This window comes from Stegodyphus dumicola, chromosome 11, assembly GCF_044657685.1.
Source record: "Stegodyphus dumicola isolate Sdum_Otavi_A_Nest chromosome 11, ASM4465768v1".
In the NCBI taxonomy this organism is placed as follows: Eukaryota; Metazoa; Arthropoda; class Arachnida; order Araneae; family Eresidae; genus Stegodyphus; species Stegodyphus dumicola.
Genome location: NC_140778.1, coordinates 125,433,153 through 125,459,215, shown reverse-complemented (window position 1 = coordinate 125,459,215; position 26,063 = coordinate 125,433,153). Strand labels below are relative to the sequence as shown.

The window sequence follows — 26,063 nt, the reverse complement described above, 5'->3', positions numbered from 1 at the left end:
GCTCTGTGCGGTAGAAAATACGTCACCCCTCGTCCTTCCTTCCCGCTCTTTGCGAAATTAGCTGTGATTTTGCCTCGCGCAAGTAGTGACAGACACCAGACCCGTAACCGCCACTGTGTTCACCCTTGCCCGTTTAGTCAATTACTAAGTTAATGAGCGTTGGGATTTCGCATTTCCTGGAATGAAAGAGGGGTGTAGGCGGAGGCAGAGAAGATGCGAGCAACATGTGTTTGAATATTAATAAGTAACTTTGTTGGGAAACTCGTTTCCGACTTCGTGTGGATTGTTTCCTGTTTCGCTTTGAAGTTGAGAGGGCGTTTTTTAGATTCGTTTAACCAGGATTCGGTATTGAAGCCGCTTTGAACGTAAGAAATATTTTACTTTTGTGTCTCCTCTACAACGACGCTGATATCAATAAGCTTTTTGGCCATGACCTTTATGAGCATCGTTGGTTGCAAATATCACGCACTAATTTTAACTGAAATCTAGTTTTACAAATGTTAAATAACTTATTGTGATCTACAGCTACCTTTGAAAATTTGTACTACATTCTATCTTCAGTTAATTCCAGCAGTTCTTATAATCAGCAACGGGAAATGAATTTGATTATGTATGCCGTATAGAGAATATTATACTTATTTGAGTATGGAGATAAGAAAGCATTTATTATGCCATATGCGGGATTCTGACCATTATCGCCTTCAGACGCGTTAGTTACTTAAACACACAAAGCACTCACGAGGGAATGAATAATTCCTTAGATCATACACCAAAAACTTAATAGGCGACTGGAGAGAGGCGCAAGACCCAGCCAACTGAATCCAAGTGGGGTTCACCTGCCCTTCGCTACATTTTATGTCCAGCACATGTGTACAGCCGCTTTATATTTACAGAGAAGAAACGGGAGCAACTTCTAAAATTTGGTTACTCGTGCTAACTACTTACGCCACAAAAAGGAATATGATAATTCCTTAGATACGCCACCAAAACTTAATAGATAGACGGAGAAGAGGTACGATACCCTAGCCGACTGAATCCAGCTGGTGTTGAACTGCTCTTCAGTATATTTTATTTCAAGCACTTGTGCAGAGGCTTTTATAATTTCATAGCAGAAAACGGAAGAACTTTTAAGGTTGGTTGGATGTGCTAATCACTCACACCACAAAAGTACAAAAGGGAACTATGATAATTTGTTATAAAGCTATTCCCTATTCCAAAAATTTCACACTTTTGAACAACGTTGCTTAAATTTTGAATGGATTAATATACAAGGAATTTTAAATGATTTAATACACTAATTTTGAATGGTTTAATACACAAGGAATTTTTAATGGATTAATATACGATAAATTTTGAATGGATTAATACACGAGAAAATTTGAATGATTTAATACACAAGGAATTTTGAGTGTTTTAATACACAAGGAATTTTAAGCGGATTAATGCACAAGAAATTTTGAGTGATTTAATACAATATACTTTTACATTAGTACACAAAGCTTTTGCACCATTAGCAAATCTTCGGCACAACACATAACATATAAATTAAGAGAATGGCATTTTAAACATTAAAAGAACAAGAACATAAATATTTTAGGAGCTTAATACATTGAAGTGTTCATTGCCCATATTTGGAGCTGAACCCGGGATCTCTGAATGCTGGTCTCGAGGGAATCCTTGCATTGCAAGGTACAGATGTGTCATTCGCTCGCTAACTGATATAAAGAATCTTTTTATTTTACTAAGAGAACGTTGATTCGTCCAAAACTAGCTGTAGCTCTTTAAAGTTCACTCACTGAGAACTCATGTTGGAAGCTTGCTAGGAAATTTCAATTTCTGTTCTACAGGAAAAAAGAATGTTTATCTTCCCATATTAAAAATAAGTTTAATTTTCATCATTTCGCAACTTTTAGAAAATTTTTATTCTAGAATATTATTGTTAATTCTATGCAGAAAATATATTTTAGATAACCCCTCTTAAAACTATAGTTTAAAAAGGAATCAATCCAAGCAGTTAACGCTTCGAATGTGTCAATTCTCTCTATGTCACTGCCCATTCGATTCTTTCAGATCGTCACTGTATTCTAACAAACCGCTCTTGATTTATCCCCCCTTCCCGATCTAATTCATCAAGGTTATTATTCTTATAGGCCAAGAGTCGTAAAAATAAACGGTAGTCTTGTAAGAGATAAATCGTAATTTCTGATACAGAGGTTGTTAGCCCACTTTTTAAACGATTTTGTTTTGCTGTAAAAAAATAATTCTTTAGCTTCGAATTTTTTTAATGCGACTGCATTTTTGAAAGGATAAATTGTCGTCTGCTACTTGACTGTTTTGTTTTCATGCAGCAACCAATGGATGAGAGGCTACGTTTTTGTTCTTTCCGAAGAAAATTGTTCGTATTTTTAGGGATTTATGATTGTTGCTGGTTTTTCATGTAATGGCAAATTAAAAATAAAGAGAGTGGAGAAAGATGTTAGGACCAACTCCACGTATTATCAAAAACATATTTTATATCCAATTTTCAAAATACAAAATACCTTCTCTCCATACACAGTGCGATCAATTAGTGGACAGACAGACAGAAAGAAGTACAGGGAGCACCAAACATCACCATGGACAAAACTGTTATCGCCCCACTGCAATAACCATCTATGGAAGTGCACCCTGACGGGGCATGCTAACGCCCTGCTCGGGCATTTGTTTACATTGCAGCATTCATAATACACAGTTATATATTAATGGTGTATAATTTGCATTGCAGACAATATTGGCTAAGATAAACTTTACACGGGTACTTTGCAGTTGGATGAATAAATACAATAAGTTATTAACAGATGTATATACATATTTATTTTGTGTTTCGGTTTGGAGCTTTGTTGGCGGGGGGGGAGTGATTATGGAACGTGGTTCGTTGTTGGTTTGTTGTTTCTTTGTTACACGGTTCACAGTTTATAAGTTCAATCATAGTACAGTTCATAGTTCAGCATACAGTTTATGAATTCATTTCATGGTATATAGCATTGAGTACTTGGTACTGCTGTATCTGTCACACATTGCACAGTATGAAGTAGTTCACAGTTCGTAGTTTGAGTAGTATGAGAAAGGTAACGATTGTTTCAATAAATGGAGATATTTAAGTGTTTTTTCTAAAGGCACTCCTGTATAGTATGAGGGTGAGAGTGGATATTCTTATTGTTGCATTTTCTGAACTTAGAGGATTATTTTGGGTTGTAAGTTATGGATGACACAGGTCCACTCCTTGGCGTTGTAGGAAATCTATAATATTTTTGATGTTTTGGAAAACTTTACAGTGCTTAATGATGAATCTTCTAAATTCTGTTCCAGTATCGGTGGGATGGCGAATGTGATGGGCTGACGTTAGCGGACACTGAAACATGTAATATTTAGGGTTTCCGCTCTGCTTTCCCCGCATATGCATCTATCCGACGTAGCCATTTTGCGATCATAAAAATACTTGGGGAAGGGACCGTGACCCAATATGTACTGGGTGAGGAAGTAGGTTGATACTGTGGTATTTTCGTCAGCCTTGGGTAGCAGTTCGAATGTACGTCGTCCTTGTGGTCCTTGACGTTACCACTTTTCATTCGCCATTTGTTTTAGTTTGTACTTTAATGCTGATTTAGGCCATGGGATATGAATTTGAAATACTGTTTGCTCTAGATCTTCCTGTTATCAATCAGTAGAGTTGCATCAAGACAAAACAAGCAGCGGAGCGTCAAATTCTACTGTTAATTTTCTGGAAAAAATGGAACAAAGAACGGGCATCAAGGCCATAACACTTCATTCATATCCCTATTAAATCTCCTGATCTATAACCAACGTATTTTTGCGCTTTGGGACTTTTAAAAATCAGGTTGTCCAAACGTCGACCTACAACCTCCTTAGAATTGCGAAAGTTGTTTAAGGACAACGGGATAAAGTACCTCTTCCGATACTACAAAAGTCTTTAATGTCTTGGAAATTGCGGTGTATAAAGATAGCAAAGAATAAGGATTACCAAATATAGCATTTAAAACGTAAAAGCTGTGTGTCGTGTACTATTCCAGCCCAATAATACTGAGGGGACAACTTTGAGGAGACACCAGTATGCCCAAAATCAACATGGACGTTTTCCAGTACTTTAGTACAAAGAACATTGGAATGAACATTCTGTACAAATCTTCTTTTTTTATAGTTAACACGTCATTAATGTTCTTTATGTACTACGATTAGCGTTACAACTATTACCTAAATTTTCACATATTTATACATAAGTATTGACAAAAGGGTTTCTGGTTAGCATAACAGCTTCAACATTAGTACAAACTTTTTAAGTGCAGCAAACAATGTTTATATTTTAATAAGCTGTATAAGCACGTGATCTGCTGAGCAAATCAGATGCTTTATTTCAGTGTGTAAGATTCAACGCATTTTTGGTTAAGCTAGTCTAACTTTCAAACCTGACAGAAGAATTCTCATTCCGCTTTCTACTAAAATCTCAGAATATTGAATGAATGCAATGGAAGGTTGAAATAAAATAATTAAAATTTATTTCAATCTTCGAAATTTGAAGTGTAGAAGAGATTTAACACTGCAAATTCCACGAAATGTGTGCAACAACATAAAGAAAACGCATCAGCTCAAAGAATTACCACTTGGTATGGTGCAGTCAGTGCAACTGCTTCAAAGTCACTGGCGATGTCTCTTTTTATTCTGTTCACACAGATTCTTACCCTATTTAAAATTCGTCTCGTTTATGTATTTCGGTTGAAGCAGGTGGAATAGCAGAAGTGCATGATAAAGTTTTACTTCCTTGTACGAAGAAAAGAAAGTAATCGCGAAGAATTTCGGGTGTCATATTTCAACGAAAATATCCATTTCGACCTCTTTAAACCTGAAAAACGCATGTGTGCGATATTATCATCATGCGATGATTTGTAGGTGCTTTATTTTTTACCACGATATTTTTACACTGCGAAGTTTTTGATCCACTTTATTTTTCGACGACGGTATTTTGCACCACGATGTTTTCTGTTTGCTTTCTTTTCTCCCATGATGTTTTGTACCTCGGTGTTTTTGCCTTGAGTTGTTTTCTCCGCGATGTTTTTGCTGTTATGTTTTCGGCTATAACCAGAATGGCAATGGCGCACAAAATTTCTTTGCAACGTATTCCAGCTCTGTGGAATTATGGGAAACGAAAAAGCTGATACATTAACTAAGAACGGAACTTTGATAATGCAACGCATTAATCGACTGCTTTCTTTTCATTCGACTAAATTCTTTGTTAACCTGACTTTTAAGGAACGTCTTAAGCAGGATATGATTCAACGTGCAATGGATGAAAGATGGAGGATTCTGTGGCAAGGGACAACTTTCATTCCCAGTTTTCCAAGAAGGACAGCGGTAGCTCTATGTAGACATCTGACCTGTATGAATGTTTCCAATACCACCTCTGCAGAAATAGAGTGGTGGATACCCCAAATTGTGCTTTGTTGACTCCAATCAACCTATGTTTTTTGAAACTTTAAATAACATTTAAATAGTTGTATTGCACTTTCTCCATATGAGGATATTATAAAAAATCTAATGTGTACACGACATAACTTAATTGTACGGAATATTAAATTATATGCATTTTTTCTTGCATTTCATTTAAACTCATTTCCTCGAATTTCATTACAGATATATTTCTCATTCAATTAATTCAGTTCACACTTTGCGACAAGGCAAAAATACATAAAGAACTCAAAATATCTATATTCAAAATTGAAATAGATAGAAAAAATAAAAGATCAAATACAGTTAAAATAATTTTTAAACAACTAAAATTGCAGTTTCTACGCAAAAACAAGCAATTTCGCCAGCGGGCAAGAAGGCAGCTTTTTTGGAGCACAAAATTGAAAGTTTACTTTTGGTCTCGCTCGGCAAAAAACACTGACGGCATAGAAACTGACTTAATTTGTTCTGGAAGCTATGCTGAGTCAATATATGGGATATTTTAATAATTTCTAGATTGGATTACGCATAATTTAATTCGCAATAATAAAAGAAGACTTTACTTTGTTGTTGCGAAACTTAGTTTCTCTATATTGGCAACAAATCCGTTATTTTGCTAAGTTTCAAATGTAAACAAATATGGCTGCGATTGTAAAAAAATTAGGCTTAGCCACACTTAAAAAACTTTTAAATGTAAAATAAATAAATAAAGCATTAAAAGTATCAACACTGCCCTTAATTGCTTTGTTTGTATTTTTACTTCCTTGCACGAAGTAAAAAGTAAGTATTGTAATCGCGAAAAGTTTCAGGCAGCATATTTCAACAAAAATATCCATTTTGACCGCTATCGAATGCAATTTAACGATGTTTTTGAGTGATATCTGTACGTAAGGACAGAATAAAATACTCTTTTCCTTCAAAAAAATTAAAAAAATGCTTGAAAATTAATTCTGAAGAGAATTTTTCGTGGCGTCTATACGAACGTGTGTACGTACGTGCGTGCGTACGTACGTATCTCGCATAACTCTAAAACGAGTAGCCTCAGAACGTTGAAATTTTGTATATAGGACTGCTACAACATGTAGATGTGCACCTCGTATTTTGGTTGCAATCGGCCGCACCAAACGTATATAAATATATTTATATATATATCCACTCTGTTACTTGGCTCAGTGATCTCAGTTTCTTTACTCTTATATGTTTGTAAATTGTACATTTTTTGCTTTAAAAATGATTGAATTATGTTGTTTTAATCTTCCGGTTAAGGATTTTATGCCTTTAGTAAATCTGTGTGCAATATTTTTAGAATTATCAGCAATTTTAAAGTTGTTTAATTGCCGCTAAGCCTGTTTTTAATGGCGGCCATTGATGTTTACATTTGAAACAGGAGACTAGTGGATTTGTTGCCAATCTAGAGAAACTTAGCTTCGCAACAACAAAGATAACGCATTCATTTATTATTGCCAATTAAATCATGCTTAATTCTTTCTGGAATTTTTTCGAGGAAATAAGTGTTTGAAATTTACTTCGTAATTTTTAATATAGATATTTTGAGTTTTTATGTATTTTTGCCTTCTCGGGAAGTGAGAACGGAATTAATTCAATGAGAAATACTCAATCGTCTGTGAAAAACTGTTTCTTTTTTGTTTTCTTTGCTTAATTTCTTTTTTACATCATTCTAGCTTTATTAGAGTATTTGAATAGAACATGTGGCAACGATTAGATAATTCTATTCTTTAAATGATATAAATTTTGTGTATTATGAGTTATATTATGAACGAAATATGTAAGTTAACTGTTATATAATTATTGTATTATATAACCGCTTCCGTTATATAATTATTATATAAGTTAACTGTTATATAATTATTAATACTGTTAAGTGAATCTAGCGCCAGAGTGTCGCTATGGTAAACAAATACTACAATGAATTTTAAAGAATTCGTTTATTCCATTGTGGTTTATGCGCTGTCGGCGAAGTAGATTTAATTCAATTCAATATGTTTAAATGAAATGCAAAAAAATGCGTATAATTCAATATTCTAATTTAATATTCCAATACAAGGAAGTCATGTGGTATACACATCAGATTTTTTGTTAAATTAAACTGAACTGAAATTTAGATTGAATCAATTTTATAGGGAAACGCTAGTTAATGGTATTAATTACGCTGTACTTCTCCAAGTCATCTTAAAAATGCTTTACTTTGTAGTTTTAATTTTTCTATTCAGTTTTGTTCATCAAGTGAAGCTGCAATTGTCGCTTCCTTTCCTATATTTTTTTATTCCTTCTAATGAAATAGCTTACTTCAAAATTTTGCAAAATATGTTTTTCCTTTTGCAGAAGAGAGACCTTTACCAATCTCTCTCAAAATTCATATGAGCTTTTCTAAAAAATCGGAATAGATCAAAATTGCACTTTTCCGCATTTTAAAAGATTGATGTTTTTCTTGCTTATCGCTTATTTCTATAAATTATTTGAAATTAATCATGTTAAAGACATATTTCATATTATCCTATTTTTTAATGGAATCTCATAAAAAATAAGCTTTTTTAATTAGTAACTCACTGAGTAATCATTGCATTCCTAAAAATTTTTGTTTTAAAAAATCACTTTTAACACTAATTTATTTACGAGGCTCATAATATTTTACAAACATGCTTCTAAATTCCGATTTTCGTGAAGCACAGGAACTCTTATAGTGAAAAAATAAAATTCGTAACAACTATGTAATTTTTTCATTTTAAAAGCTGTTTTCATATATCGCTCTTTTCAAAATACCGAGATAGCTGCTACTAATAAACAAAATGCATTCCAAATACTAAATCCCTTTCATATGCCAAATTTCGCATCTCATCCATCCAAAAAATCTGCTGAAATCATTTTATTTCCGTCTGTTAATAATGTTAGATGCTCTTTTCGCGCATAAAAAGCAATTTATTTTCCCACTGTTATTAATTATACTTTACATTAACATCATTGATTTGCATACGAAAGAACGAAAAAAATATACGAATAGTTCAGTGTAAAAAAAAAAAAAAAAAAAAAAAAGCAAGATTGTTGTTCGATAAAAACAGCTGCACTAACTCATATCCTAGAATAAAAATGAGCAAAAAATTTAGCTGCCGCAAAGATTTAAGAGCGTTTGCTCCTAAATTAAATAACATCAGCAATTTTTTCCGCTCTTGTATACGCGAGGGTGTTAGATTCTGAGAGATTTCCTAATTTGCTAGCGTCTGGTAAATCTCAAATCATTGATTTCGTTTCCGCCTAGATACTTCCATGTTAACTCTGCGATCAGCGCAGTAGCGCCATCTATTGACGATATGGGAAACCTGAACTCATAAAAGTTGAAAAATTAATCCGCAGACTATTAAGGGAAATGAAGTTTTACGTCTCTTTTACTCAAAACCTCCGGGGCACCATACATTTTTTATGAAAGCTAGATTCCTACGATAGGAAGTACAATTTATCTAATGGTAGAGAAGCGTTTCTACCTAGAAAATATTTTAAATAATTTCCAAAGCAAGGAAACTTAGGTGTCCCCAGATAATGTCTGTCTACATATATTTATTTGATATTTATATGAGAATATTATATATTCTCATCTTTACAAACAAAGCGGCTAAAGTGTGTGTCGCCGATAGCTTATTGTTGCCACTCGGAAAAATGAGTGCGGAAATTAACGCTTACGCAGTTTTTTATTAATATACAATTTCCTGTAAAACTTGCCTTTGCTGTGACCATTAATAAGTCTCAGGGTTAAACGCTTAAGCGTGTTGGCATTTTTTTAAATGAGCCTGCATTTGACTTTATGTTGCCTGTTCAAGAGTTCGTGAAAGAACAGACGTAAAATTAAAAGTATTGGATGGACCTCTGCAAGGCGAGATTAAAAATGATGGAAAGGTCTACACAAGAAATGTTGTAATAACATTTAATTATTTAAATCACCTTTCTTGATTGAGCTAGCGGGGGGAGGGCTCTTAAGTGGGTGTGTGTGTGTGTGTGTATGTATTGAGAATACGGCAAAGCACACTAGGGCTCTCTGCCTAAAGGGAGGGATGCCTTTCGTGGAGGACTTTCTAAGGGAAACTGGCTCGTATACACGTTACACATGGGGAAAACCACGAAAACGCCCATGCAGGCAGCCCGTTCGAGAATTCGAACCTCAGACCGAACTACCAGTGTTCAGCGATTTTACCGCTCGGCCGCTGGTGGGCCTGGGGGGCTCTTAAGAAATGTACCGCCAGTAGTTTCCTTCACTGTGCTCTTCTTTGAGCAATTCAGCAAGTATAAGGGTGAAACCCCGTGGGGCAATAAGCAAAGGGGTGTCCTCGCCGTCTACCCTGGGTAATTTAGTTTAAATTAGCAGCGGTCATATCTTATGACCGCCGGGCTTTCTAGTATAAATATATATGAGAATATTTATAAGGAGAAAAAGCATTATTCTAAAAACTTTATGAATTAATACTTGTTAATAAGCGGGTAGATTGTGATTTCTGTATTACAAATTGGTTTAAAACATTAGGTACTTTTCCTTCAACTGCCCGCAATATCATAAAATCGTAATAACAAATAATATGATATAATAACACGTAATAATTAATAACAAGTTTCAGTTGTAATTAAGTATTATTATTTATTATTAATAAAATAAAAATTAATAATACTATCATATAAATATGCGTATATGAGAATATTTATAAGGAGAAAAAGTATTATTTTAAAAACTTTATGAATTAATACTAATTAAAAAAAGGGGGAAGAAAAATATGAAAGGTTTCAGATTTTAAATTATGTCCAAAGGGGCGTTTTTTTAACGATTGTGTGTTACCTTTATTTCTTAAATATCCTGTTCTACGTACTCAAACCAGAAAATTCAGTTCAACAGCAATATCGCAAAATTATTTTTAAATGAGCATATCTTTAAAAGTTTCGATACAGAATCTCGCGCGCTGGAGATAATTTTTTTCCTGTACAGTGGTGCAATTGCTCGCTTTGAAGTCGTTTAGTTTTTTAATCAAAAATTCGTTGAAGTGTTACAAAATATGAAATCGATAATAAAAATAATAAGTTTCAAATTCAAATCAGGTCTTCCACACGGCCATATTTTATGAAAGATTACGTTATTCACATTTTGATGTCTCTAGTTACCATTGTTTTCATACCTACATACATGCAGATTCTTCATTATTTAATTTCTTTAAATGTAATATAGGGCGATAATATTTGGTAGCAACAATTTAAAAAGTGATTCGCCGTTTATAGTTTTCAACGAAAAATGCCAATACGAAATTAATAGCTTTTCAAGACAAATTGTCCCCTTGAACTAATAAGCGGGTGCGATTTCTGTTTTATTATTTGTTTGACAACATTAGGTTTGGTTTTATTATATTAAGGCAAAGCACTCTAGGGCTATCTGCCTTAAGGAAGGAATGCCTTGGTGGAGGACTTTCTAAGGGAAACTGGCTCGTATACACGTCACACATGGGGAAAACCACGAAAACGCCCATGCAGCCAGCACGTTTGCGGCATTCGAACCTCGGATCGAACTACCAGTGTTCAGCGACTTTACCGCTCGGCCGCTGGTAGTCCTAACAACATTAGATACTTTTCCTTTGCTTGCTCGCGACATCGTAAAGAGAACAAATAATATGATATAATAATTAATACATAACTACTAATAACAAGACAATAACAATAATTAATAACAAGAAAAAAATTAATTATAAGAAGAGTAGAAGGGGCATTACTCATGTCCATTAGTTTTTATTTCAGGTGGAAACTCTTTGCCTTTTGTCACTATAATGAAATCAAAATAATACCTCCCGCTTACGTCTTTCTCCAAATTAATTCTCATCAATAGGAGATGAGATATTGTCTTGCATTGTCGCATTGTATTTTATTTCTTCTATAGAATACAAACTACCAGTATTTTATTTCTTTGACAGAATACGTAAAATATAATGTGTTTCAAAATATAATGAGATACGACAGTCAGATTTGCGAGCATATAAAGGAAAAATGCCCAAAATTGTACTTATCAGGTTAGATAGTAAAATCTGACGATAATCTAAAAAGAAGAATTAAAAATTAATAATAAAGATAAAATTTATAAAATGCTAAGATAAAAATAAGATTTATATAATGCTAAAATAAAGATGAGTTTTATAAAATGCTAAGATAAATTTTTAATGCTAAGGTATGATAAGATTTATCAGATTTTGTAAGTGGTTTATTTCACAAAAAACATAATTTTACAATTTCGGTACTAATGCGGTTCATAAACTTTCATGAACAACCGATCAATCCGTGTTTCTTTCTTATATGGTTATTTATAATTCTTTGGAATGTTTTTAGAATTCACAGCATGCAGCTACTCCAGAAAAATCAAATTTTATTATTCTGGATTAGAAATAAACGCGCTAAGATTATATAATAACATATTTTGTAAATGGTTCAATGCGTTCTCTTTCACCGATACGGCAGACATATGTGCTTTACTTCAAGATTTATAAGGTATTTCTCGCACTTCCCTAGCGTGCCCTTCGTGGTGTAACGGTAGCACGCGGGGCCGGTATTCCAGAGGTCTTTGTTCGATGCCCGGCGAAGGCGGTTGCATATTTTTGATCTTTTCTGCTTCTAATTAACACATCCAACGAATGATAGAACACTTTACTATCGTTTCATAATCAAACACCCGCCAGCTATAAGGAGCATCTGCGCAGTTGTACAGCAAATCAACGCCCTAGGGCAAGACATTTGCGAGCCACAGTAGCATGGTACTGCAGACAATGTACTCAACTATTAGATATTCGCAGTATGTACACATTCTGTAATACACATTCCACATTCAATTTCGAGCCTCGTGTTAACATCTGCTTTCAATAGCCACCAACTTGCAGATATAATGTTACTGACATGTTTATCAGTGTGAAGCACTGGGCACCCAATGGAATGATGTGTTATCGTAAATCGAAATATATAATATCCGTACAATGCACGAATGTAGTGTATGCAACGAAATATGTAATTCATGCAACAGAAGCCCCTAATGAAAGTATGTACATTATGTATTATGGGAACTGAGCATATTTCCGCACAGCACTACTGCTTTACGCACACCTTACTATGTCTTATATGTTTCCTCTGAGTGTAATATTTGCATTTATGTGCTCTACGTGTTTCCATATGTATTCTATGTGTCATGATATGTATTTTCGTGTGTGTTTCTATGTCTTTATGTTACGTAATTACGAGTGTGTTTTTATGCTTTTACGTTTAATTTTGTATATCTATGTGTTTCAGCTTATATGAGTGTTTTAGTGTTTTAATGCTATCCTTTATATTCTTTGTAAGTTACTTTGTGTTATTAACAACGTCCTATGTAAAAACTACCCGACATCTAGCCCCTGTATGGCCATGTAAACTCCTGGTGCAGCCTCACGGGGCTCCAGCGAGTTGCTTCTTCGAGATAGTGGAGGACGTGGGACATATGCCTGTTTACCTATGTTATACGTCAGGCGTCCCCGTCCTCCGTCACCTGTCACCTGCTTCTAATTAACCTAATGACTCTACAGGTTTACTTAGATGCCTTTATTTTCCTTCAACTACGACATCAAGTTCAGTTGAATAAAAACAGTGACGATTACCACTTCAAGAGCACAGTTACCCACATACAAAGGCTATTTCCCAGAGTATCTTAATCAAAATTTGCCACAAATTTACAGATCATTTACCGTAGTATCTCAATCAAAATGTGCCGCAAAGACAGAGACCATTATCCAGAGTATCTTAATCGAAATATTCGCAAAGACCGAGGTCATTTGTCAGAGTATCTCAATCCAAAATTTGAGACAAAGACAGAGACCATTTGCCAGATTATCTCAATCAAAATTTGCCACAAAGACAGAGACCATTTGCCAGATTATCTCAATCAAAATTTGCCACAAAGACAGAGACCATTTGCCAGATTATCTCAATGAAAATTTGCCACAAAGACAGAGACCATTTGCCAGATTATCTCAATGAAAATTTGCCACAAAGACAGATACCATTATATAATTAATGTCAGTTTTGTAACTGAAAATTTAATCCCATGTGATATTTTCTTCTTGGTAGTTCCTCCATAATACTACTTTTATGGCACCATTTCTGATTTTCTCGAGGATCATTTCCCAACTTACTGACACCGGCACTCTAGTGAACCTTGATGTAAAGGCACGACGGTAGCGGAAAACAGATGATCCCATAAATGCTGTATCAGCAAAGGTAGACTTTGAGTATTTGTGCAGCATGCGGAAACAAATTGTTACGTTTACCTTTATTGTTACGTTTACCTAACTAAACGTAACAATTGCGTTAACTAAACGCAATTGTTACGTTTAGTTAGTACAATAAAATATATCATTTTCATACTTTCTTTTTTTTTTCAGACTATAGTAATTTTTTACATATTATATCAATATTATTTTCACATGGACCATATTCCAAAATTGAATCCTCATATTATAAGGTATTTCTCCCACTTCCCTAGAGTGCTTTCGTGGTGTAATGGTAACACGCTGGGCCGGTATTCCAGAGGTCCGTGGTTCGATTCCCGGCGAAGGCGTTTGTTATTTTTCATCGTTTCTGCTTCCAATTAACCTAATGACTCTACAGTATATTCCCTCTGTGATGTCCGTAATCCCGGCTATGGCCTTGCAAATCCTCCGAGGATTCCCGCTAATAAAAATCGGACTTTATAAAGCATTATACAGTTGAGTTCTAAATCATGCGTGGCATCTAACAGAGGTTTTGACTTAATTATATCCTTCCTAATTTATATTCCTATCCAAGTTTTCACATGTTTCAACTTTGTTTATAGCTTTTTAAAGGACCTCCTCCTTATAATAAAATCTAAAAACTTTTATTCTGACCTAATTTAAAGGTTCAGTGCCAGGCATAATATTTGTAAGAAAATGAAATGATATTATGTTTTTTAAGTGACGATCAAGTAGTTGCATTTGCCATTCATGAGTTCGTATTGTTATCGTAAGTGGACTGCTAAATGCTTTACTCCTCTCTAACATCGGCCCACCAGCGGCCGAGCGGTAACCTCGCTGAACACTGGTAGTTCGGTCCGAGGTTCGAATCCCGCGAACGGGCTGCCTGCATGGGTGTTTTCGTGGTTTTCCCCATGTGTAACGTGTATACGAGCCAGTTTCCCTTAGAAAGTCCCCCACGAAGGCATCCCTCCCCTTAGGCAGATAGTCCTAGTGTTTTTTGCCATAATTAAATGCACCACACCTCTCTAACATCAAAGCTATTTGCTTACATAAGAAATCAAGCTTACTTTCAGACGCTATAAAACTGATATAGATAATTTTATGTTCGTCAAAAATATTAAATTCTATATGCCGTCTTTGGTATATTTTATCAGAAGACTCAGCACTTAGTACATCTTTTCCAAGGGCTTCAAAAATTTGATCCGCCAGATTTTTGGTAATTAGTTTCAATACCTGGATTCTCTAGTTAGTTTTTCAAATAAAATTTTTGTGTCCAAGTTTCTCATATGCTGCCTGTTAAAATTATTTAAATATGAAAATACGGATGACAATGATTCTTTTTAATAGAACCGATGGTCACAATTTTAAGTAGAATTTTATATACGAAGTAACAGTTTATCTAACACAATATGGGTGTCCGCCGATAACATCGCGGCAAAAACATGGCGGACGAAAACGTCGCGGAGAAAACAACGCAAGGCGAAAACGTCGTGCTACAAAACATCGTGGGAGAAAACATCGCAAAAAGAAAACATCGCAGTTCTAAAACATCGTGGTACAAAACATCGTCGTCGAAAATAAAGCGGTTCAAAAACTTCGCAGTTTAAAAACATCGTCGTCGAAAATATCGTGGTAAAAAATAAAGTATCTACAAATCATCGCATGACCATAACATCGCAGACAAGCTTTATTCAGGCTTTAATAATTGTAAATGGATATTCCCATAATGATTTGTGAGCGTAAGATGTAAAGAAGGATAATTTTTACTTTCATATTTTTTTATTAAATATTAAATTTTTGCTGAGAAAATAAGAAGAAAACTTAAGCATAGAAAATTAATGCAACTTATAGCACTTAATAGAATTTTAAATCGACATAGTTAACTAACAAAGACCATTAATAAATAATTTTTTATAAAGATTTTACAGGTAATTTTTCATAAAAAGTATAATCTATTAAGTTGCATTTAATTTTCTATGCTTAAGTTTCCTTGTTATTTTTTCAGCAAAAATTTATTAGTTAATAAAGAAAAGGGAAAGTAAAAATTATCCTTCCTTACATCACTTGGGCTCACAAATCATTATGGGAATATCCATTTACAGTTATTAAAGCCTGAAAAAAGCATGTCTGCGATGTTATCGTCATGCGATGATTTGTAGATACTTTATTTTTTACCACGATATTTTCAACGGCGATGTTTTTAAACTGCGAAGTTTTTGAACCGCTTTATTTTCGACGACGATGTTTTGTACCACGATGTTTTAGAACTGCGATGTTTTCTCTTTGCGATGTTTTCTCCCACGATGTTTTGTAGCACGACTTTTCGCCTTGCGTTGTTTTCTCCGCGACGTTTTCGTCCGCGATGTTTTTGCCGTGATGTTTTCGGCTGTAACCACAATATGTGGCGGAATGGGAAAACGAACATATAGTACGAACGATGACGAATCTCGTTTCCAACATACAGATTGAGTCTCTTGATGACCGCTTCACCAGAGTTAACAATGCTGCTACAGATATGTGTCACATACCAAGTATCTTCCACAACGTACCCAAGTCATTTTATTATGATACATGTGTTGAAAGTAGTAGTTGTTCCTTCGAACAATTTTTAAAAATATCAAACACCGTTAACTGTAAACATATGCGATTAAAACTTTCCATTTTCCTTTCATATTTTACATTCCGTAACATACTGTATTAAGAAAATTGTTAATTTTACCCTGTTCCTCATGAAGTTGCGGCTATTAATTCTGTTACGTCATATATATTCCCAGGGTATGAAAGATTCCTTTTTCTTCTGCTAACTTTCTGTTATGATAATGCTAAATACTAAATGGAATTCTCTTTTTGATCAGGGTGCACCGGCGCTTGGTGTCTACCTATGAAAGTGCATCCCTACGGCGGTTCCAAAATGGCAGGGTGGACAACATTCGAGCAGCCACAGCTGAGGCCTTAACCTGGGTGAAGGTGATGTGTGACGATCAACAAGTTACCGTAAGTTGTTTTGCATCTAAAATTCTCCTGAATGTATCGGCGTTTGAGTCAATTCCTTTCATTTTCAATTATATATTTAATATACTAAGCAAGCATTCAAACTTCTTTCAATTTAAATAAAATTTCTCTTTTTCAGTTTAAAAAATTTATTGATAAGGCATATTTCTGTCAATGGTTTACCTCATTAAAAAATAATATTTAGTTAACTCAGATTATTTGTCAATCATAGATTCGTTAAAATTTTAATTGATTTTGGTTTTTATTCTAACCTCATATATGCTTTTATGTTGAATTTCTATTAAATAGTTAACAGTTGAACTTATTATTCAGATGCAATAAACACAATATCTCTACATATAATAAAAGAAAGAGTCTGTCTGTGTGTGTGTGCCTTTCGTTTGCGCTGCGCGTAAGCTAATAGACCCACGGCTACGAAATTTGGTACATAGGTGCATCTAGACAACAACCAGTGCACCTCGAAGCGATTTTTCGAAATTTGAATTCGAATTTTTTTTATTTTATGTTTTGTGACGAAATCGTGTCATTTTCAGACATAACGCGCTATAAAAAAGCGAGATTTTACTCTACACACTCCATTTTCACATCGTCATGAAACGTAGGAACTTAGCCATTTTACGAACTTAAAATAAATTTCGTGTTTCAATAAATGGATTATATACGAATTTATTTAACAAAGTGAGCTTAACACCTTTTCAACGGGATTTTTTCTAAGGTTAATTTTTAAAAATGTACAGTTTATTTTTCTTTGATTTTTTAACACGTTAAACTTTCATCCTTGCGACTGCTTTTACAAAAGGAATTTGGGAAAAATGATAATATTTTGTATTTTTTAAAAACAAAATTTAAATGAAGCTTCCGAGTACACTTCTCACATCTCACATCTTTAAAAATGTGATTTTGGCAACAATTTTCTTGTCTTATTGTTGTTGATAGATTTTTGATGAAATCGCATCATTTTGAATAGTTTCATTCTTTTAGAAATATGGGTTTGGTAACAATCCATCGTATTTCTTATGTCACTGTTTTTAAGAGATTGGTATATTTCATTGTTATTTTTATATATATAATACATTTTTATATTTAATAAATAAAGGTAACACACAAAACGTTAAAAAAACGCTCCTTTGGACGTAATTTAAAATGTGAAACCTTTCAGATTTTTTTTTAATTTATTATTTAAATAAATAAATTTATTTATTTGATGATGTTGATCTTCAAAGTAAAATACTGCGCAGTTTTTAAATTTAACGTTTGGTGTTCCCTTCAGGCATATTTCCTGTACATTTTAAAAGCCAGACGAAGGCTGGCAGCGTAGCTGCTATTTAACAATAAAACAACCTCAAATATTTTCAACTAGCTCGATTATTTTCAAAGAGTTTGTCAGTTCTCTGTTGTAGAAATAAAATTAATTTCCTCCAATAAATATAACATAATAGCAAATAACTGAATGATCAAAGAAGTTTGAATATAATTTTGAAAATATTCTCCAATGATAAATCATCACGCAATCTACAGACAACCGATCTAGTATCTTATGAAGCTGGAGACAAGTCAAAATTGCGTGCTCTTTTTAAGTTATTTTGAAAGGAAAATTTAAAAATTTTGAAAACTTTCAGATTTTATATTTCGCCCATTAAGTCGTCTTTTTTTCTTTTTTTTTTTTTTTTTTTTTTTTCATTTGCACATACATACACGTCTCTAGAGCATTTGGATGCTAAAAATATTTAAAAGCTAAAAATATGAGCTAAAATATTTAAAAGCAGCATATCTTTAGGATTTCCGATAGACAGTCTAGCGCTCTGGAGATAATAATAGTTCATTCCGCACAATGTGTTGCCACTGCGTGCTTTAAAAATTGATGAATTGGTTAATCAAAAATTCATTACGATTTTACAAAATATGAAACATGCAATAAAACAAATTCCAAATTCGTGCTTTCAGGTGCCCATATTCCGAAGGAGGACTGCGTTATTCAAATTTTGTTGGCTCTGGATATCGTTGTTTTTTCATAGTGCGAGAAACACGCGTTGTATTCGTTTATAGTGATTCGACGCAAAGTGCTGAATCGAGACTAATACTGGACTAACTCCGTTTGAGATAATAAATATTCTATAATTTTAGAATACAACTGGGATTTTGTAAAATGGATTTAATTTTATGAGACTTTACAGAATCAGCAGTTTCGCACATTTCTGTCTAAATTTCTCCATACTTTTACCAAAGCTCTTAATTTTAATAGATGCAAATTCAATCAAATTATTTATAAAAAAGTAAAATACATGTTATAAAAATTCTCTTTTAATTTAATACTAAAAAGCAACTAAGGCACAGTTGGAAATTTTATGCAATATATTCACGAAATAGTGCACTTCCTTTATTTATTTCTTAAAAATATTATTAAAATTAAGCTTTTAATCGAAAGGATTTATAATAATTTTGTTTTAAAATCTTACTATAAAAAATAAGTATTATGTTTCGATTTCGAATAAAAATAATAACTTTACGGTAAGACAGGTATAATTTTTATAATTTGCATACTTTCATTTGCAGGAGGAGACCAAAGTGAAATTATTTCAAGAATGTATTAAAAAACAAACTGAAATTCTTCTCTACGTAAGTAACATTTTGAAATTAAACATTTATCATTTTGATTACTATTTCGAACTTGATGAACCTTTATTGCCTAAGCAAAATATCTGAAATATGCCAATAGCATTGAGTAAAATGGCTAAATAACAAACGCTTAAAATATAAAATAGCAGAAGTAAATTCTTCCGAAATTTTCAAACGATTTTCTTCAAGAGCAGTAATATTGAAATTTGTAAAGCAATTCTACCAAATCTTTAGTCTTCTGTAGCGTACTATCCAGTTCCGTAAAACAAATAATGTCTTTTCTTCGTTGCCATTAAATATTTCACTTTTTCTGCTCTGTTATTTGTCGATGAATAATAATTCCGACTGGAGGAAAATTTTGAAAACGTTGTTCGTTTTTACAACTGATGATTTGTGAACTGTAATTTTGACCAGAAATTCGAAAGTTTCCTCTTAAATGTGATCTTTACTGAGTTTTGTGTTCAAAAGATATGACTTCTTAATGGTATAAAATATAAATAAGGTTTCGTGAACCTAATATTCTCTCTGCTGTTTTCTTTAAATCATAATTTATTTTTATAACTTTTGTAAGTAGTAGCAAAGAAATAAACCTTAAGGGGGCTCATACACCTTATACCCCTTATGGTCTTCGAATATATAACTGTTGCAGGAACTGTGATATTTTATTTATTTTAGAAGCAATTACTTCCAACCTTTTACAGCTGGATACATAATATAGCTGCTTCGGGAACTAGTAACCAGAAAGTTTGTGTTGCAAAAATATTTTTGTAATTTAATCCGCTTTATGACAAAAGTTTTCGTCATGTTTCCACCTTGCGTGCATGATATTTTAAAAATGGCTAACGTTCACTTAAACTCAAGATTTTACAATATACTGGAAATATTATTCTCTTCCTTAACTTACAGGAATTTTTTTAAATTTGATGGAATTATTTATATGGGCATTATTTTCTAACTGAAATAAAAATCTGATGAATGTTTCAATATGAAAAAAAATTTATGCACGAAAACATTACAGATTTTTTAATAAAATATATTTTATAAACTCAACTCCAAATAAAATAAAAATTTAATATGAAATTCTCAGAATTTTTGGTTCACAGTAGTTTCCAAATGTTATAAAAGCTGTATATTAAATATGGAATTAAATTATGCAACAGAATATTTTAAACTGTGCGCGCAAGGTGAAAACATGACGAAAACTTTTGTCACAAAGCGGATTAAATTATAAAAATATTTGTGGCAACACAAACTTTCTGATTACTATTTAAGAAAGAAGCTATATTATGTAGTCATCTGTAAAAAGTTGAAAATAATTGCTTTTAAAATAAATAAACCATCCCAATTCTTACAACAGTAACATATTCGATAATCTTATAGGTTTTAAGGTGTACGAGTCCCTTTGAAGTAAACGACTTCGAAAACGCTTGTTGCATGTTTCTTTACATATATCGCATTATTGCCAAGAAACAACATTTACAGTTACGGAAAATATAACCCGTACACACCATTCTTCTTTACCAAGAAAGAACAAAATATTTGCATAAGTTGATATACTTGGTATAGTTAATAAAAACAAGGAGCTGAGTGGTGTTCAACAGAATTATGATACGTGTTTTTTTATTTTTAATTAATGTTACTAAACTGTTAACGTAAACTCAAGATTCTGCAACATATTGGAAACATTATTCTCTTCCTAAACTTACAGGAAATTTTGTTCCTTAAATCTATATTATGTACGCAACAAAGAGAAAATTGATATTACTTAACGGTGACTGGATATTACGATGCTCAAAAGGTTTTGAAATAACTTCTTTTCGTTTATATTATAGTATATATAAACGTTATATATATATATATATATATATATATATATACAAATTATATTTTTCTTCTATAGACTATAAATGGGGAAGGACCCGATAACCACTTACTTGCTTTGAGAGAGATCTCAAAGTCGCAAGGAGGACAGGAACATCCCATCTTCAAAGACAAATCTTATTGGGAGTTCTTAAATTTCAGACTTTCGACTAGCCAAGTAAGTGAAACGAAATATTGTGCAGATTTCCTGACTTTCCTGACTTAAAATAATCAACTCTTTCAAGAATAGCATGCTTAACATTTATAACCTCATTTATAGTGCTGTATTCATAGTGCCATACGTGGCGTTATAAATACAGCATGACATATGGAGCGTTATAAATACAGCATTGTAATGCCATTTATAATACTGTATTTACAATGGTATGTATAATGCTGTATTTATAATGCAGTGCTTACATTTATAATATCATGTATTAATAATGCTACTGACAACTGAGTCTTAAGTTATTAAGTTAAGAATTATCTTAAGGTACATTATATATTGCATTGCATTTTTGAAACATCTAAAGATAATTTATCAAAATCCCAAATTATCTTTTTAAAAATTCTAAGTTATCGTGTTCTTCATTTAAAACTAGTATAATTAACTAGAAACATAATAATACATTCTTTTTATAAATAAATTTTAAAAAATAAATTAGTACATAATTTCTATTAATAAAAATAAAATAGTACATAATTTCTATAAATAAAAATAAAATAGTGCATAATTTCTATAAATAAAAATAAAATAGTAGATTCTTTCTAATAATAATAATATTATTACATTCTTTCTAATAATAATAATATTATTACATTCTTTCTAATATTAATGGTAATAGTACATTCTTTCTATTATAAATAAAAATCTGAAGCTATTTAACAATGTTCCATTGCACCTTTTTTAACCAAAACTCTTGCTTTTGCATTAAAGCTGCTGCATATTTTTTAAGCTGAACAAAGTTAAATATTATGTCTTATAATTTTTGATAGAATTAACTCCATATTTCAATTCATAGCCGCTCATCCATAGTACTAAAACAGGATGACTCTAAATACATTAATACATTTTAAAGACTCATAAGAAGTAAACTGTACAGTGGACACCAAATTTCATTACTTTGAAATAAAAGTAAACTCTCGAGAAGCATTCAATAGATTCAATTTAATTTCATAAATATTCAATACATTCCTCTTCGTTGATACGGCAGATATCTACTTCTCAATAAAAAGGTGTAATTTAATATATTGTAAGAGCGAAGGATGTAAGAGTTGAAGAAAACAATGATAATAACCTTTTTTAGTAAGTGATAATTACCTTTTACCAGCCCATTACTGCAGGGACCACAGTCGAAACCATTTACAACAGTACTTCTTGCAGAATTTGTTACACGGGTCACTTGCGAGAATAACTCAAATAAAATTTCCTATAAACTTGTTAAGAAACAAAGGAAAGGAGCTTATACATAAACGAAATGATACACTGGAAGTCATGACACATGTAAAGGTAGCGTGAACACGTGGTCATACACGTGGACATAAAGAATGATGCACATGAAGAAATGATACACTGAAAGAAATGTTGCACATAAAGATAAAGATTGATACACATGAAAATAAAGAATGATACATATGCAGGAATGATACACTAAAATACATGAAGGAATGATACACTGGAAGAACTGATGCACATGAAGATAGTGATACACATGAAGAAAACGAATGTCACACATGAAGATAAAAAATGATACACATGAAGATAAATAATGATATACTGGAAGCAATCATACATATGAAACAAGAATACACTGAAATACATAAATGTAATGATACATGAGAAAATAATACAAGGCCCCACTAAGGCCCATGTGACTTTTTTGTGGGGGGGGGTTGTTAAAGCCCCCCTCAACCCCCCATGGCATTCGATTCCCACTAATGACCAAGGTAATCGTTTCACTGGTGCTTCTTTGATCGTCTATGATAGACCACCAATAGCGTACCTGTGGCATGAAGACGTCTATTACAATAACAAAAATGTTCGCATGAATCTTTCGTAAAATACCTAAGGAAAATTTAATGAGACTTCATTTATTTCAGTTTAATAAAATTTTATTTAATATAAATTCCTTAAAGTCTTTTGTAAAATTATCAGCAATCCAGTACAGTGTTAAAACTTTATAGGACATTTTCTCCGTCCTTTCTGCATGCCTTCGTGGTGTAACGGTTACCACACTCGGCGCGTATTCGAGAGGTCAAGGTTCGAGTCGCGAAGAGGGCATTGCTCATTTTTCAACGCTCCTGCTTCAAAAAAATCCTAACGACTCTATAACTTTCTTTGTATATTGTTATTCTTCTGTCAAAAAATATTTATAATATAAAATAGTTTTATAAAATAGTTTGATTCTTAATGAATTAATAATCCATAAAGACAGTTCTTATATAAAATAATGTGCTCAGATATTTTACTATGTCTTTGTGTGTTACTAATTGAGAAACATTTATTGAATAATAATAGATTGAAAACTGCCATACTCTAAAGCAGGGATTTCCAGTCTTTTTCTTGTATTGAATATTAAAGATTGGTTTTCATCATTTGAAAAAATCGTTTTCATTATTTGAAAGAATGGTTTTCATTATTTGAAAGAATGAATGGTTTTCATTATTTGAAAGAATGAATGGTTTTCATCATATGAAAGAATGGTTTTCATCATTTGAAAGAATATTTTTCATCATTTCAAAGAATGGTTTTCATCAGCGATCTCTTTACATTTTTCTCTATGATATGTAGCATGCAACATGATTATAATAGAAATAACTCCACATAAATAACTTAAAGAATACAATTAGATTAAAAATACGAACAAAAGTTTTGAAAATTAATGGTTTATTTCATTTATGTTTTATTATCTTTTAGAGTCTGGCTTGCTTTGGAAACATAAACTTGTTCCAAATTCTTAATAGACATTAAGCGAATTATCGCTGTGTCTGAAGTAACTATAGAGACTTGAAAAAGTTTAAACAATTTTTTATTAAAACAGAACTTTGAACATAAACGTAATTCTTGTGCTAACAGAATCAACCATCACTTGTAGTGGTGTAATATGTAACAGTCAATTTAAAGTGTCAAACCTAGACTAATAGTCGAAGATTATACATAATTAAATTTAAAGCTAATCTGGCTCAGAACTCTAACCAGAGTATCAAATTTAAATGTCGGCAATAATAACGCAAAGCCAAGCAATTACAAACAAAGACCTGGCTGGATCTAAGTAACGTGCCCGCAGGAGGCAAAAACACGCTGTGCTTTAAAAATCCAGAAACTTCAGATTAACCCTCCGAGCGTTGGCCGTAACGCTGAGAGGGTTAAATACTCTATAACCTTCTTTACGTTCTCGTGAGGAAACGGAAAGGAGAAATGTTCAAAAAAACTGGTTAATTTAAATAATAAATATTAAAATTTTTGTATCATTATTTTTTAAATTTCATATATTTAAATTATTTTTAATTTAACAAAGTCTGCATAAGATATATTATTGCGCGTTCGTTTATATTTGTCATAAAACTGCTTAACGTAATTCTTAAATCAGCTTGTTCAAAATTATTCATCCTGTAGGGTTTCTCGCCCTTCATCTATGATGAAACGTCGATGAACCTAGTGAGCTACGTAGCGACTGATCGCTGAGTTTAGAACAACTAAGGAGTAAACTACAGAAGACTTTTATTCACTCAAATAAGAATAACAGTCAGACTTACAGGAAAACCTCTACTCGGAATAAGAAATAAGAACTAAACTAAAGTTTAACTAAACGAGACTTAGCCGAAGATAGACACAATTATCTAACGTAGTTGGTCCTTAAATATAGTAATCCTAAAATATAGTACGCCCGAGCGTAACAGGTACGACTTAGCCAGAAGGCGCCACTAAGGACGCCTGCCACTCGCTCTCTCAATTAGTTAAACTTTCCTTAAATACTTCTTGTAACTCATTTGCATTCAAAGCAATTCTATAACCTCATTCTGGTAGGGAGTTGTAAGTGGGAACAAGACTTGAAAGGAAACGGTTTCATAATTAAAATAACTGTTATAAAATTAAAATATACCTTACAGAACTTTTACTTTTTCCTATAGTAAATTATTGACTTGATTTAAGCCTGCTTGTACTGGGTGAGAGGAGAGAAAAATCAATGACATTGGTTCGGTAACAACTTTCATTTTAGGATATTACTCATCTGTTTTGATTAATTAAGAATTGTGCTTACATATCCTCTTTCAATGTAACCGACACTTCTCGAATCATAATATTCAAGATCAGATATATTGCAGTTCAGCAGATCTACGAAACATGATGGCATATTGTAATTTTCAGTGTCTAGAGGCGAACATAAAAATCTAATTTTACAATAGGCTTTTGAGAAAATACAGTCATTTTCAGTAATACACAACTTATTAATTTAACAAAGTGTTTAAATTCTTTTCGTTTCGATATAAATAAGTCAATTTTAGAACGAAAACTGAAGCTTTCTGTTATTAAACAATTAATTATTAATTGTTATCAATGGGCATTGTACCGATCAGTTGCCAGTGCATATTCGGCTATCGACCTCTTTGTTATGTTGTAGTTAATGTGACTTGTCTGACAGCAACATTAGAACAAGCCCATGACATTCGTCGTAGCAAAGAGTGCAAAACTACGCGTGCTGTTGGCAAGAGCCTTGATCACTATACAGATGATAGTACGAATTTGCTCAGTTCCGCCCCCCCCCTAATTTTGATGGAGAGCACCCCAGGGAGACGGGTCCAAGGGTT

The 26,063-nt window shown here is 32.8% G+C and overlaps 1 protein-coding gene across 1 annotated transcript in view; it reads left to right on the top strand.

The window, feature by feature from the left end:
• Nucleotides 1-26,063, top strand: part of LOC118183671 (choline O-acetyltransferase-like) — a 189,707-nt gene that overhangs the window by 143,041 nt on the left and 20,603 nt on the right. The window contains exons 10-12 of the mRNA XM_035353269.2: nt 16,622-16,760; nt 19,332-19,394; nt 21,295-21,432. Of these exons, the coding sequence (XP_035209160.1) occupies nt 16,622-16,760; nt 19,332-19,394; nt 21,295-21,432 (340 nt within the window). The remainder of the gene's footprint in view (nt 1-16,621; nt 16,761-19,331; nt 19,395-21,294; nt 21,433-26,063) is intronic.